At 43.9% G+C, this 14,885-nt stretch overlaps 1 protein-coding gene across 1 annotated transcript in view; it reads right to left on the reverse strand.

The window, feature by feature from the left end:
- Window positions 1-10,367: 10,367 nt before the first annotated feature.
- The window catches only part of IRX2 (iroquois homeobox 2), a 5,980-nt gene continuing 1,462 nt past the window's right edge, over window positions 10,368-14,885 (reverse strand). The window contains exons 2-5 of the mRNA XM_035319780.1: window positions 13,074-13,479; window positions 11,922-12,674; window positions 11,168-11,235; window positions 10,368-10,472 (exon numbers count right to left, since the gene is read on the reverse strand). Of these exons, the coding sequence (XP_035175671.1) occupies window positions 11,192-11,235; window positions 11,922-12,674; window positions 13,074-13,479 (1,203 nt within the window). The 3' untranslated portion in view covers window positions 10,368-10,472; window positions 11,168-11,191. The remainder of the gene's footprint in view (window positions 10,473-11,167; window positions 11,236-11,921; window positions 12,675-13,073; window positions 13,480-14,885) is intronic.

Here is a 14,885-nt window from a genome sequence, read left to right on the forward strand (position 1 = left end):
ACAGCAAAATGTGGCTTAAATTTTTCCCCTCACCACCACACCCGCCCACTATTCAAAGCTCGTGGAAGATAATGTCCATATGCTAGAATCCTCCTCCATAGGAAAGCATCCATGCCCTCTCTTTACAGGAGCTGTGAGCACCCATCTGCTCAGCCACCTCTGCACAGCTCTCGGCCAGTCCCACTCCCCCTTGCCAATGATGCTGTGCAGAAAAGCAATGTGAGGGACACTGTACTGGGAAGGGAGAAAGAGTGGGACTGTGACTGCATTTCCTTGATCTTGAGTAGCTCTGCTGGTAATAGCTTTATGTCTCCACTGTAAAGATTTCGTATTTGTTTTGCAGTGTGCCGTCACCAGCAGGAACATCTCCACCTCAGTTTTACCTTTGCCTCCTCTAAGCATCTGGAATTTTGGGACTGCTTGGAGAAGATGTGCCAGCCTGAGCCCTTCAAGGACACAGGATGGGGGCATGCTGTTGTCTGGATCCCAGATAACCTTCTTGCCCCCGGAGAAGCTGAAGCCTTTCTTGACATGGGGAAAACATTGCATTTATTCTTGGGTGAATTTAAGGTCAAAAAGAGCATGATCCTGGAATTGAATAATCTCAAGGAGAGAAAGCAAAGTAGGATTTTTCTATTCCTCTTACCTCAGCATTTTGTCTCCTTCTTGAATGTAGTCCCTTTATAAAGGCTGGAGGGAGGCCTTTCTGAATTACATTTTTTTTTTTTTTTTTTTTTTTTCCAGAGAGCAATGCAATAACAAGATACCACACTAAAGCCCATACAGTCTATGATATTAGTCCAGAAGGCAAGGAAAGTCCTCCTTGGGGACCTGATCCTACAGTTCATGCAGACCTATGGAGAACACCCACAATCCAGAGACACAGTAACAACTTTGCATCTCTCTTGATACTAATTTGAAATTTTTGCTGTTTAAGGTACTCCACAAATGCTTTAACTTCCAAGTACATCTCTTCTGGAAGGGGGAAAAGTCATGACAGGAATAGGAACGATGCCCACCTTAAAGGTTCTGTAAACACTTTCTACTTCCTTAGAACACATGAGAGAGGTTCTACAATGCATTGCCTACCCTTCAGTTGCAAAATTAGACCTGATTGCTTTCTCCCAGCGGTGCATGGTGTGCTGGTAAAACAGGCGCAGCACTGCTGGCTGAATCATTGGGGAGCTCTGCATCAGATCAATGCCCCAATATGGTTGGCAGCAGGCATGAACCCATTTCCATGTGAGTCACCTCCAAGGCTGCAGGTGCTGGAGGCTTGTGGAAAGTTGAATCCTAGCCACTAACAGCTAATGTAATCATGTTGCTTGCTCAGATCTCCTGCTGATAAACGCACCCAGTTACTCCTAACTGTCTCCCTTACAAAATAACACCACCCAGGACTCCTACCTCTTCAATAGTTTTTAACCATGCTGCAGCTGCACAAGAAAATCCATTCATCAATTATAAATCAATTGAGGAAGAAAAATCTACAGCTCGCTTGATTGCCCTTGTTGTCCCTGCAACTCACTGATCCAGCTACAGAAACTTCCCAGCCTGCCAGGTCTGTTTATTTATTTATTTATCATATTACTAATATTATTATCATTAATTATTTAGAGCCTGAAAAGATCATTCCTTTCTTTGCAGAAAATAACTCTGCAGCAGTAATCCATTGGCAAAGTGATCTTCCCTCTGGTGGGAGAAAGAGAGAGAGAATGAGAGAAAGGGAGCAAAAGGGAAAGAGAAAGAGAAAAAAGAGAGACTTCATGTATTCCACAAATGGTAATGCAAGTGTGGTGGGCCAGATGCAGCTGCAGCCTCTAGCTACAGATCTCTCTCTGTGATTGCAGGGGACCTCTTTAAATAGGTAGTTATTCCTGGAAAATAGCTCTGATCCTCCTCTCCAATTTATGCTGTCAGTCCCCAACCCTCTCCTTCCAAGCAAAGATTTGTGTTGCGAGAGGCTGCTTTTAGCAAGTAAAGTGTTTAGGAAAGTTTATTTCAGAAAGAAGGATTAGGCAAGCTTGTTGCTCCACGGTGAGAATAAAAAGAACACAACTGCTTGGTTGAGGAGGAGTACAGGCAGGCTGGAAATGTTAGAAACACTAGGAAGGACCTAGGGAAAATATATCCATTCTTCAAGAAACATAGCTGTATTTATGATCAATGGAAGTGGTGGAGGGAGAATTACATTACTGAAGTAAAAAATAATAATTATTTTTATTATTAACAATAATAATAATAACAATGAACTCTAGAAGGGAGAGATTTTTTTTTTCCTTCCCTGCTGAAACAGCCTCGCAGATATTTTTTTCCTTCTTTATTAAACTAATCACCGTGAATATCACAGTATTCTAGTATTCCTGGAGCAAAACGAGTGGCAGGACAACTGGATGTTTTGCTTTTCTTTTTTTCTTTTTGGTGTTGAGTGTTCCGAGGTGACTAAATTTGCTTTGTTGAGCCTTGTAAAATCCTGACTTAATCATGTAAACTTCTGTGTAAGCAAAATAGACGAAACTTCAAAGGGTCAAAAACCCTTTAGGGATTTGCGAGGAGACGCCAGCAATAGATTCTAATCTGCCTCCAGAATCCTGGCTGTATTTGTCCAAGGAACTGGTACCAGCAGACTCTCGAAGGTAGAGATAGTGGGTTGATTCAGCCTTTATCCCCTTAGAGAGTATTGGCTTTGTGAGGCTCTAGGCAGCACTTCAACGCCAGGGGATCTTGCCCAAACCCTCTAAAAATGAAGTACAGGAGTAATTTGAGATAATGACTTTGTAACAGGCTTGGGCAGACCTTGGACAGAAGAAGTGAGAGATGTTATCACCCCAGCATTCCTCTTAAAATGCAGTTTTTCCCCCTGCTTATTCCCAGTTAGTCAAAGCTACATTAACATTCCATCCAGGGCTGCTAAACAGAATCTTAATTAGTCCTGATACTCTTGTGCAAGGGGTTTATTCATTGCACTCTTAACTAATGGTTGCTGTCAGAGTATTTTTTTTCTTCTTTGGGTTCTTTGGGGATATCGTGTTCTGCTGCAAAGCATGACAGAAATGTAATGTGCATGCAAAAAAAAAAAAAAAAAAAAAAAAAAAAAAGCTTGCAGATCAGAAATCTTGAGACTGAGGCTGACTCCAGCCTTGTCTAATGGTGAGACATTGTTAGGACTAATGAGAATAACTTCACCAACAGAAATTCCTGCAACATATTTATCTTAAATTTTAATAGAACACGCTCTCCCTTGCGTTTTTTTTTATTATTTTTTTTAATTTATTTTTTTATTCCCCGTGACAGAAAACATTACAAACTTGTTAGTGTTTTGAAGCAGTTCACGCAAGTCTCAATAAATTTGCAGCCCTCTGTATTTTGCATTAGCCACCCGTGGCTCGGTATTTAATGAAATATTCTGTAGGTGGAGAAGAACTAACAAGTTACTTACTAAACGGCCGGTTGCTCCGGCAGGATTTTCCTCGCTGCGTTATTTTGTATTTATAACCCGGCTTCGCAGTCATTCCTCCCTCTGCCCGCTGCTCTCCCCCTAAGCACCCAGGTTCGGGTTTACACGCACACGTACACGCCAGTCTCTCTCTGCCACACGCCGATTCGGATTCGTTCCAATGTCAGCAAGGTGAAACCTGGGCGCCCATAAGCACGGGATCCACACGAACCGTTGCATGGGAGCGTCCTTCAAGGTTATTTGTTCTTCGGGGCCGAATGGTGACCTTAAACCGCCGGGACAGACGACACTTAAAAAATCAGAAATGTAGCAGGGGTGACTCGCCATCCGCGCTGAATTCGAGAAACTGTTTCGTTTATCAACGGCGGCAGAAGTAGTTATTTGCCTGTAAATCTACGTTCAGCTACATCGGTCGCGGAAACAGATTGATAAGACTATAAATTACCGTTTCTTTCTTTCGGGCTGGGGGAAGGAGATCAAGAAGGGGGATGGGGGGAGAAAGGTGTTTTTTGGAAATAGGAAGTCCATGTTTCTTAGCTAGTGCTCACCCCTGTTTAAGACTCCTTCTCATAAGCTTGCGTAACATTGATTACTCACAAAGAGTTCACAATAACTATCATGTAGCTAAACTAATTGAGACAATCATGCTAAGTTATAGTCAGTCTAAAAGGTACCATTGATGTGGTAATGCCTATAGAAAGTCAGACATGCGACTCACTACCATTTAATTGCTCCTTTAAACCTGTTATTACAATGTTAACTGGCTTAAGTATATATTGCTGCCTTTTATTGCCTTGATGTGACAAATTAAAACATACACTGTGGAAGCGGCATTCATTTACGGAAAGAGTTGCAGGAAAAAGGGAGCCGGGCGATGTCAAACCTTGTCAGGATGAATTAATTTTCAAACTTGCATTTTGCACTGCAATTCCCACTGCAGTTTTGCTGCACGGGGGAAACATTTTATATATAAAACATATGCCTATTATATATATTAGATACACATATTCCATCTCACGCGTATCTGCCGTCAAATGAGCCTCACCTCGCTAAAAACGAAAAGTGCTCTTTGGCTCCGAAGCCTTGTCTGATACAAAATGAAGTGAAGTCTGGAAAAAAGCGAGGGGAGCGGGTTGGGGGCAACGCTGAAGTTCCTACATCGGCTCAGCACCACATGCATGTGTGGTAGGGGGCCATGGGGGCTTTTCAATGCTTAACTCGCCCTTCGCTGCCAGGTCCCGGGAGGTTACCTACGCCCTAAACCTGGGAGCAACAGCCACTGTCCCTGCGGGCTACCCTTCTTCATGACGGAACTCTGCTGAGCTCCCGCAAGGAAGGTTAAAAAAAAAAAAAAAAAAAAAAAAAAAAAAAAAAACTCTTGCTTCCTCATCCCCAGGGGCTAAGCCATACTCAGGAACATTTAAGCGCGCACGGCTGTGCCTCGCCCGCACCGAGGATCGGAGCAGAGCCAGCCCCGGGCTGCTGCCCCTTTGCCCCCCACGCATCCTACGCGGGCTGGGCGGGGGGCTCCGCGGGCTCCAGGTAAACTCCCCATATTCCCTTGCCTACGCGATCGTGAAAGCACTGAGAACTCCGCTAAACACGAAATACTCAGCCCTTTCCTTTGCCTCACTTTTTTTTTTTTTTTTTTTTTTTCCTCTTGCCTTTCCCTCCACCGCTCGCGAGAAGATGTCAGGGGGTTAAAATATCCTGTTCACCCTCTCCCTTGATCTCGGGGAGAGAGGTAAGAGTTGCTGGCACCTTTATGGGACTCAGACCTGCTGCGGCTGCGAGAAGCGTCGGCCCCCGCTAACTTTGATCAGTCTTATTCATTCCAGCTGCGCTCTATTTGTTTGTCATTTCGCCCTTTTCCTCTCAGAATCGTTATTTATAGTCTGAAAAGTGAAACGCGGTGCGATTTGCCTTTACATGGACAATTCTGCAAACGGGGTGGAGAGACACCTTCCCCCCGCGAGAGGGGCTGCCAAAAGAGAGGGAAAAAAAAAAACCTGTCTCAAACATTATCAAATCAGCTTTGAATTCATTACTCCAGAGTATTAACTAATTACCAGATCAGAGAGAAGAAAAAATAAATATTCCTTTAAATAAGTGAACGTAATTATAACCCAGTTGTTGACACTAACGATTAATAATTGATCAGAAGTTATACACAATAAATTGTCAATTTATCTCCCCATAAAAATGCACATTTTTTTTTTTTTTTTTTTTTTTTTTTTTCCCCTTGGACGGTTTTTAAGAGCCCGAGCAGTGACAGTATCCGCACGGCCGCCGCACGGAGAGCACGAAGTTTTTTTTTCTTCTTTTTTTCTTCATTTCCTCGCAAATATGTGCTCTTTTGAAATCCCCCGTCATGGGTGACACAAGCCCGAGTGAAGCAGAAATGACTTTTGCAGCAGGCCTCCGCTCCTGCCTTTCTTTCCGAGGAGGGCCGGGCCCAGGTGCCAGCCTTCTTGTCTTTCCTTTGGGTCCCCAAATCCCGAACGGAGCAAAGTGAGGGACGCGGCTCAGCAGCCGCACGGTGCCTGCCCCGAGTCCTTCCGTTCCTTGCGTTTGCTAAGGGAAAATACTGCCGGCTCGGCCGGGATTGGACGTGAAACGGTGACATTCCCCTCTGACTCTAGGCTGGGGGGAGGGATGGCGACGGGGGGGAGGGAGCACGGGTCCAGGCTGCAGGAGTCCGGCTATACCCCCGGCCACGGTGCTCGCAGGTAACGCGCTCCTGCCAGGGCTCCAGAGCCCCTCGCAGCCCCCAGCTGCATCTCTGCCATCGGGTGCTCTGCCGTCCGCACTTCCCCTCTCCCGTTTTAATAAAGACTCCGCTTCAGAGTCACCGAGTAATAATCAGGGATTAGATGCATGGGTGCTTTGAATATTCACCGAGGATCCCTTTGTTTCTTAACTTTTTTTCCCCCCTTCTCTTTTATTTCCTTAAAAGCCAGGAACATACCTGAGTTATAAATTACTGGATTAAAAACAAAGGGGTAAAATTCATATTTAATGTGCAACACTGCTATTAATAATATATATATATATAGACATATACCACTATTATTCAATTCCTACACTGCAAAGGCTCTTTTCGAGTAGCTGGATCATGAGAAGCTTGCCCAAGCACTCGGGAAATGTCTGAATACAGAAGGCAACAAATCGACCTATATGTAAATTCCATTTCTCTCTCTCCCTCCTTTTTTATTTTATTTTTTCCTTCAAGAGGTTAATAAACAATAAAACCCTTCCGGTATTGATTACATCCCCACCAAGGTTTCTCAGCGGCGCGGTGAGTCTGAACTGCCTTTAAGTGAAATGTAACATGTGGAGGAGGCAGAAACTTCCACCAGTGGCGAGAGGGCTGTTTTTTTTTTCTTCTCTTTTCCCATGAGGTTGGGCATGGAGCGGCTGGACCGGGCGGCCCTGGCCCCAGCCTTCTTCCGCTCCCTGTATTTGACATTGGTGAGGAGGGTTCCGCCAGGTAGGCTGGATTAAACGCTGCATTTTGCAATTTGTTTCTTCACCTGAAAAATCACCTTTCTTCCCAAAACCTCAAGACCTCCTCCGAGAATGGACGCCGGGGAAGGTCGTCCTCTTTTTCTTTTGTTGTTGTTACTGTTTTCATTATCATTCCTGTTATTTCTGCAGCCTCCCGTTGCGCTTTATATTAACTGTCCCCTTAGTTAATTCCCCTTAGCCTGTTCCCTTTCAACCGGGAGCTCATGTCCAGGAGCAATTCCCACGTCTGTCCGTCTGCTCGCTATTGGCCTGGGCTAAGTGCTACCTCCTTCCCTATCCATCCCTTCCCCCTGTCTCCAGCCAAACAAAGGTGGGTGACGCTTTTTTTCCGCTCTCAAAGACAGTTGGTGAGCAGCTTTCCTGAAACAATAACTCTGTTATTGAGAACAAATGTTGACATTCGCAGGGAGCGAGGAAAAACGCAGCCCAGGAAGTGCAAAGTGGAAAACAACCTTCTTCCTATCTGGCGACAGTGCCAATTCCTCGGGGATCCCACCTGAGATTAAAGCCTGAATTTCAATAAATCAGCTCTAATGAAAGCTCTGGCCCCGCAGAAGGGAGGGTTTGTCTTTCCCGCTACAAAACGAGGGGAGGGGGTGGGGAAAGAGGGATTAAATATAGAAAAGGGTGTGAGATTTTAATCCCAGCGGGTTGATTGGCATCGTTATGAAATAAACTGCACACAAAGTGATGTATTTTATCGTTCATGACTCTTTCTTGCTATCCTGAAATAAACACATTGTTTGTGCCAACAATTTAACAGGGCTACACTTTCCTCCTGCTTTCAATTTTGATTATTAAATCTCAAATGACATTGAATATGCAGTTCTTACCCATTAATCTCTGTTTTTTTTTTTTTTTTTTTTTTTTAAAAAAAAAAAAAAAAAGTTTATTTGCCAAATCATTTGGGTGTCGCCCATCTGTATCCATGAACCACTCGTGAATTTCTCAGAGGATGAGAGAAGTCCATTGGGTTTTACATACATAGTGAATATTTAAAAACGAGTTTTCCAAGTCTTTCTACTTTTCGTTCCAGAAAGAAATCCAGGTCTAAATACTAGCAAGGGTGGGTAAATTATGGAAATCTTTTATAAGTCTTCGGGCATATAAACATCAAAGGAATTTCGTTAGCCTTTTTTAATCTCTGCCACAGCTTTTGATTTTTACCAATTGAAATGTACACGTTGTGTCCAACAGAGACCTGGAACATAAAATGTGGGTGGCGGGGGCAGATGAAGTAGGAGGCAGAGTGAGAAAGAGAAAGTTCAGGCATCTCACCTAACTTAAAAAGTACCTCTGTAAAATCTTCCCAAACTGCACATAAAAGACGGTTTGACTATTATTAAAGTAAATATTTGCATTTACATCATGCACTAAATAGGAGGGGAAAAAAAAAAATTACTTTTTAGCTGGTATCTAATTGTAATGTACACAGACGGAATGACATTTTACCTCAATTTAAAACAGGATGTTTTAGGAGCAGGGAAGTATCATTCAACGACATGAGAAGATGAGTAGGCCTCCAGCTGTAAAGATCTTCAGTGTTTTATATTTAGCTAGATGGATTCCAGAGTTCTCCAGAATTACAATATTAATTTCTACTCTATCAGCTGAAAAACACATGCAGTTTCTCAATTTTTTGGACAGCTTTATAGGGGCAAAATATGATTGGGTGGTGGGGGGCAGGGTGGTGATGGTAAGATGGATCATGGGGATTGTGTATATGTATTTAAGAAACACAGCTTCCTTTCTCCCTGTTTAATATAACCACAATGTATTTCCTGACTCCAGACTAGCATGGCTCTTTATCCAGTTAACATTCCCAAGGCTGATGCCTGAAGTATCTAAGATCACTTTCAAATGCCCTTTCTAACAAGACCTGAGCAAGAGGCCACTAATTTTCAGTGAAGAAAAAGCCACTAGAGAGAGATCCGTTTGTCAATATCAACTGGTCCACCAATTTCCCATCTTCAGACACATCGGCCTATCTGAGCTGGCAGATGTTTAGACAAGATTTTATAAATTGTTCAATATCAGACCATAATGAACCCCAACTGACCATTCTAAAGCAGCTAAAAGCATTCAGGATCTCCCCTGCTGGGATCTAATAATGCTCTCATGCTGGAACATTATTAATCATGGAATAAAATAGATGAGCCTCTTGAAAAATAAGTGTATGATTGATTAAAGGGCAATCTAAGAAGCTATTATTCTTGTTTTATAACTGTACGTTATATTCACTCAATTTATCTTTTGGGGAAAATAAATGATTGTTCGTTTCTTTTCTGAAATTATATTATATGAAGATTCCCATTATTTTACTGAAAATTAAAATGATTAGTTAGCTGATCTTATGAGTCCAATCAAGGTGGATTTCTTATATGACTATTAAATTAAATATATGATTCATTGATATAAACAAAAAAAAGGGGAAAGGTCATTAAAAAGCAGGAACTGGACTTTTTTTTTTCTCTCTTCATGTTTTTGTGTTTGCTTGCTTAACTAGAAGCAAAAAGAAAGAAATTAGAAATAAGCCGTATCTGATTATGATTCTTTATTTTCTCCCTGGAAACGGTGAATGCTAACTCTAATAAAGAGCTACTTCACACCCAACATAAATAGTTTATAAGAAACATGCCTGTATTCACATCACTCTCTACACATTTGCATGTATGTATACAAATATGTGCTTGCACACATGTGAGTATTTAAACCTTCAGTATAACGGACTAAGCCAGAAGGAATTAATTTATGCAAAGCATATCTTTGTAACGTATTTGTATTGCTTACTCATTTTATAGTCTAAGCTGTACTAGTGAAATTATAACTATCATCATCTTCTGAATAATATATTATTATTATTGGGAAAATGAACGAAAAACACCATATTGTTGCAGACTAGTCTGTTTTTATTTACAATTAAAGATATAAATTAGTAAAGAATTCTCGTTAAACAACCAAAGATTGTATAACCATCAACGTTTCAAATAAAAACAAGGCAAAATTTATTTACAAAAAGTTCAGATTCCATTGCAATACAACTTGCATAAATTACTAGAAGCTTTATATCATTACAAAAATAAATATCAAATTTGTTTCCACTTTGTAAGGACTCAAGTTCTCCAATCACGTCTTTATTATCTCTACAGTATACATCTTTTACAAATAAATTTTACAATAAATCCTATCACACCTATCGAATATATACCGTGGCAATGAAGTGATCAATTCAAGATATCCTGAGAAAAACAGGTCTGTTTTCAAAAGTCACACATACATTGGGGAAACTATACTATACCAGAAAACTCACATTATGTCCAACAAAATTCTGGTTTAATAATTAGAGTCTGAAGATTTAATAGTGCTCTGTGGTCTTCTTTTATACAGTGGCACAAGATGTGATCCGGATTTAGAGATTTGTTATATATATTAGCTCGGGGAGAGATGATGGCTTGCTGACTTTTTTCAAAGCAATTGTGACACCTACCTGTGGACCAAGGAAAAAACCAGATCATCCAAAAATCCTTGAATTACACACTAACACCATTAAAATGAATGAAAAAAAAAAAAAAAAAAAAAAAAAAAAAAAAAAAAGCAGGGTAAAATTCTTTCTCATTTAATTTATCTTAGCCAAAGAATTAGTTGGAAAAATATCGACAAGGCAATTTTTGTTGTTGTTTAGTTAGCCCTAGATAATGGAGGTATTAAGATAGTCAGGCAAGGGGCAATTCGTAGATAAAACAACCTACTTAAGATGCATGTTGATTTCTAATAATTCTCCCTTTTTATTTCAAATATATGGTCACTGCGGGAAACCTCACTTAAAATGTGCAATTACAGCACTGCCACGTGAGCACAAGCACTTTGTTTTTAAGCAACAATACCTTCAAGAATATTTTTAAAGCTCTCTTTCCATTACATTTAAATAGTCCTTAAGGCTTTGTCTCACACAAGCAAAGAGTATTGCAGGTGAGGGAACTGTCTAACCTGACTTTAAAACGAAGACTAACACGAGAAAGAAAAGCCGTAATGAGAGGCTTAAAAATAGCAGAAAAGAGTGTCGTACTTTGTAATCAGAGCCTTATGTAATGAAGCAAGAAATTAACGTTAAGCAAGTCTAGATCTGTGCACTCTTAGACCTGATGCCAAATGATCACCGTAATAGAAAATGTTCTCACTTACTTGCATTGCTGTGTGATTGCACTTCTATAGGTATGGTTGTACTCCTACTGTGCAGACTTCAGTGGGATCTGTCAAAATATAACCGTCAGTTAGTCACAGGACACAGCTAGCTAACTAGATTATACACTTTGTGTATGTCCCAACTCTTGCTCATGCAGAATTCATAGCTAAGTATTTTAAAGACTGGACAATATTCTATAATTGCCCTTATCTTGATTTTTTTTATAAGATGATGATTATATTAGCATAAAACTTTCTAAAAAAAAAAAAAGCGTTAAAAATGTCACACTCCACATAATTTCATGTCCGAGGTTAGCAATTACCCGAACCCAAAGCTGCAAGAACCGTGAGAATACTGGCAACAAAGAGAGCAAAACCAGTTTGTCAGAAAAAAAAATAAATTAATTAAAGGTAATGACAGCAGTGCTCTCCGGATACCTTTCTTTTAGTTTTCCTTTTAAAATGGTTTTAAAAGCGTTGTCTGCAGCGTGCAGGAGTGATCTAAAAGTCGTGTTTTAAATTTCCTCTCTGTGTTCCTAAAGGCAAGTATTGATAGGATGGTGACATGCAATTTTTAATCCCCAGATTACACTACTGCCCATCTTCAGTATGCGGCCAATGGCAGTGATGACAGTGTACTCAGTGTTTTGTCCAGAGAATGTTTCAATATTTACAATGTACAAGGGATTCACACTAGCCAAGGACAAGGGACGAGGTGGGAGGGGGAAGGAAGAGGTAAAAATAAGTCACCTACCTTTCTTTGAGTCATAACTAGAGGGCCTGTAATGCTGTTCTAGCTGGTTAGTGATCGTTTTCAAAGAGTCACTGCTCTGCTTGTGAACAGAGCTGGCATTTAGGACAGTCTGACTTAGTCCCTCGTTTGAAGCCACTGCTGCCGAGTTATATCTCAGGATTCCCTGGCTCTGGAGAGCGTTGAAGTTCCCATAGTTTGTATAATTGCTATAAAAAGGTGAGGTGTAATAAATATGCCTCCCCAGGAGGGAGGAGGGCGAGTAGGCAGCGCTGTGCGGGGCGGAAGCGGGGGTGGCCGAGGACAACGCCGCTGGCTGGCAGCCTTGGCCCAGGTTCTGGCTCTTGAGGTCCGAGGTGGCGATTTCGGCCAGCGACCAGAGTTTGGGCTTGCTGGCCGGCGTCGGGGGCCCGGGGGAGGCGCGGCCGCCCAGCGCCGCCTTGCTGGCGCTGCGGGCGGCGTCGGCGTGCGGGTGGCCGAGCAGCGGGGCCTCCACGGCGGCCAGCGGCGAGGAGGTGGCGGGCTTGGCCGGCGGGTCGCGCTCCCCGCCGCCGCCGTCGTCCTCCTCGATGTCCTCCTCGTCGTCCTCGTCCTCCTCGTCGTCGTCTTCCTCCTCCTCCTCGACGTCCTCGTACTTGTCCTTGCATTCCGAGCCCGACTCGCAAAGGGGGTCGCCGGCTCGGCAGGGCAGCTTCTCGCCGTCCGACTCGGCGGAGCAGGAGTGGTCCGTCAGCGAGTCGACTTGCAAGCTGATCCCTGCGAGGGTCGGCGGGCACGGAAAGGCACAGTCAGAGGGGGGGCGGGAGGGAAGAATGGAAGAGAGGCAGCGGCCGAGAAGCGAGGCGCCGCGGCCTCGCCGTGCCACCGCTGACTCTCGGGGCGCCTGTCCCCACGGGCTGGCTCTGCCGCGGCGCCCCCCGCCTCCCCCCCCACCCCCCGTGCCCCCCACGGCCGCCCCCAGCCCTCCCCGGCCGCCGACGGCGAGTGGAGCCCGCGGCGGCCCGGGGGGGGGGGAGTGTGTTTTGGGGGGGGGCGTTTTTGTTAAAGGCCCCCCCCCCCCCCCCCCCCCCCCACCTACCCGCTTTCGGGGGGACGCGATGGGATGGGACGGGACAGAAAGGGGCCACCCCGCCGGGGCCGTCACCCCGCGCTCACCTTCGTCTTCCGCGGAGGTTTCGTTGCACTCGGGCATCTTCTCGGGACTCTCCTCTTTACTCCTTGCCCCGTCGCCTTCGTCGTCGTCCTCGTCCTCGCTCTTGTTCCGCGGGGCCCAGGTCATCTTGTTCTCCTTCTTGAGTCGCCGGCGGGCGTTGGCGAACCAGGTGGAGACCTGGGTGAGGGTCATCTTGGTGATGATGGCCAGCATGATCTTCTCGCCCTTGGTGGGGTAGGGGTTCTTGCGGTGCTCCTGCAGCCAGGCCTTCAGCGTGGCCGTGGCGTCGCGGGTGGCGTTTTTCCTGTACGCGGGGTCATTGAGCTGGTAGGGGTAGGCAGGGCTGCCGTACGGGTGGTAGCTGATGGCTCCGGTCATCCCCGTCGTATGGGCGTCGTAAGGGGAGCCCTGGACAGAACAAAACGGTGGGGTTGGCAATTTGTTACTGCTGATAGCCATTAGTAAGTTGTCAAGGCGAGATCGGCGGTTATATTTGTATTTCCCCGGGACGGTGTCTTGTATCCATATTCTATGAGAGGGAGAAGCAGCACCCAAAGGCCATTAAATTGCCCCCCCCCCCCCCCCCCTTCCTCCACCCAACGCATAGGCACGGGCACACACTTAAAACCGGCGATGTTTTAATCTTTCTGACTAATTTCAGCTCCTTGTAATTGAATATTTCCCAATATCGTTTTTGAACCACGGAGACATTTTAAAGGCCCTACAGGTAGTGTCTTGATATCTACATTTCTCTCAAAGGTTCAAAAGATGTTTCCTTTTTTGCTATAGAAAATACAACAAAGCCGTCACTTAGCAATTCACTGCACTAATGCATTGCAAATCCAATTTGCAAATCAGAAGATATGCACCGTTTCGAATTGTTTAAATGCGATGTAATTAGCATTTTAATTCACCCTTTAACGTTTAAATTGGGCTTATTTAAGTCTGCATAATACAAGAAAAGTTAAAGATATCGCTAAGGAACTGGCTAACTTTCCGCACATCTCTGAACCTCGCAGATCGGCGACTCGCAGGCTCACCATCACCCAATATCCCGCACAGTTCACAACCACGCTGCAACTTCCAGCCACTCGCCTACTGCTTCTCAACAGGAAAAACAAGCGACCGAGCTCCTCAGATCTTTTATACTATCCCGGATAAAGACTGCACGACAATTTATGCACCACATTTTACGAACAGAAAGCAAGTAGTTTCCCTGTCACTTTGCAGGGAGAGCAAACTACCCTGCTGCCATCCCCTTCTAGGATCTCGACAGCGGCTCTAGTCTTAAATTCCGGGTACAGGTCTTTGTGTGTGCGGACTAGATATGTGTCTGACTCTGCATGTGTATGTTTATAAAACTATATAACCATCTAGACGTGCAGCTTATTTATATAGTTTATGGTTTTATTTATATAGTTTATGCACACGCAATTGCAAATGATCCTTTTAACTAATAAGAAGAAAGTGAAATCCGAAACTGCGGCCACCACAACCATCTTGGGCTTAAGCGAAGCTCACAGATCGCAAACAGATGCTCCTTTTCATTCCCAAAATCCAGTTAAACCATTAGCACAAAACACACAGAAAGTAAACAAAACCACACGAGGATAAAGCCCTCAGCGCTTCTAAACACCGACTTAAAAAGAGAGAGGGGGGAAAAGAGAAAAAAGGAGAAAAGAAAAAAGAAAGAAAAGAAACCCCCCCCTATCCTACCACAGCGAAAAGAGAAAGAAAAAAAAAAAAAAAAAAAAAAAAAAAAAAAATAAAAAGAAAAAGGGGGGGGGGGGGGGGGGGGGGGGGGGGGAAGGGGC

Source organism: Oxyura jamaicensis, chromosome 2 (assembly GCF_011077185.1).
Source record: "Oxyura jamaicensis isolate SHBP4307 breed ruddy duck chromosome 2, BPBGC_Ojam_1.0, whole genome shotgun sequence".
In the NCBI taxonomy this organism is placed as follows: domain Eukaryota; kingdom Metazoa; phylum Chordata; class Aves; order Anseriformes; family Anatidae; genus Oxyura; species Oxyura jamaicensis.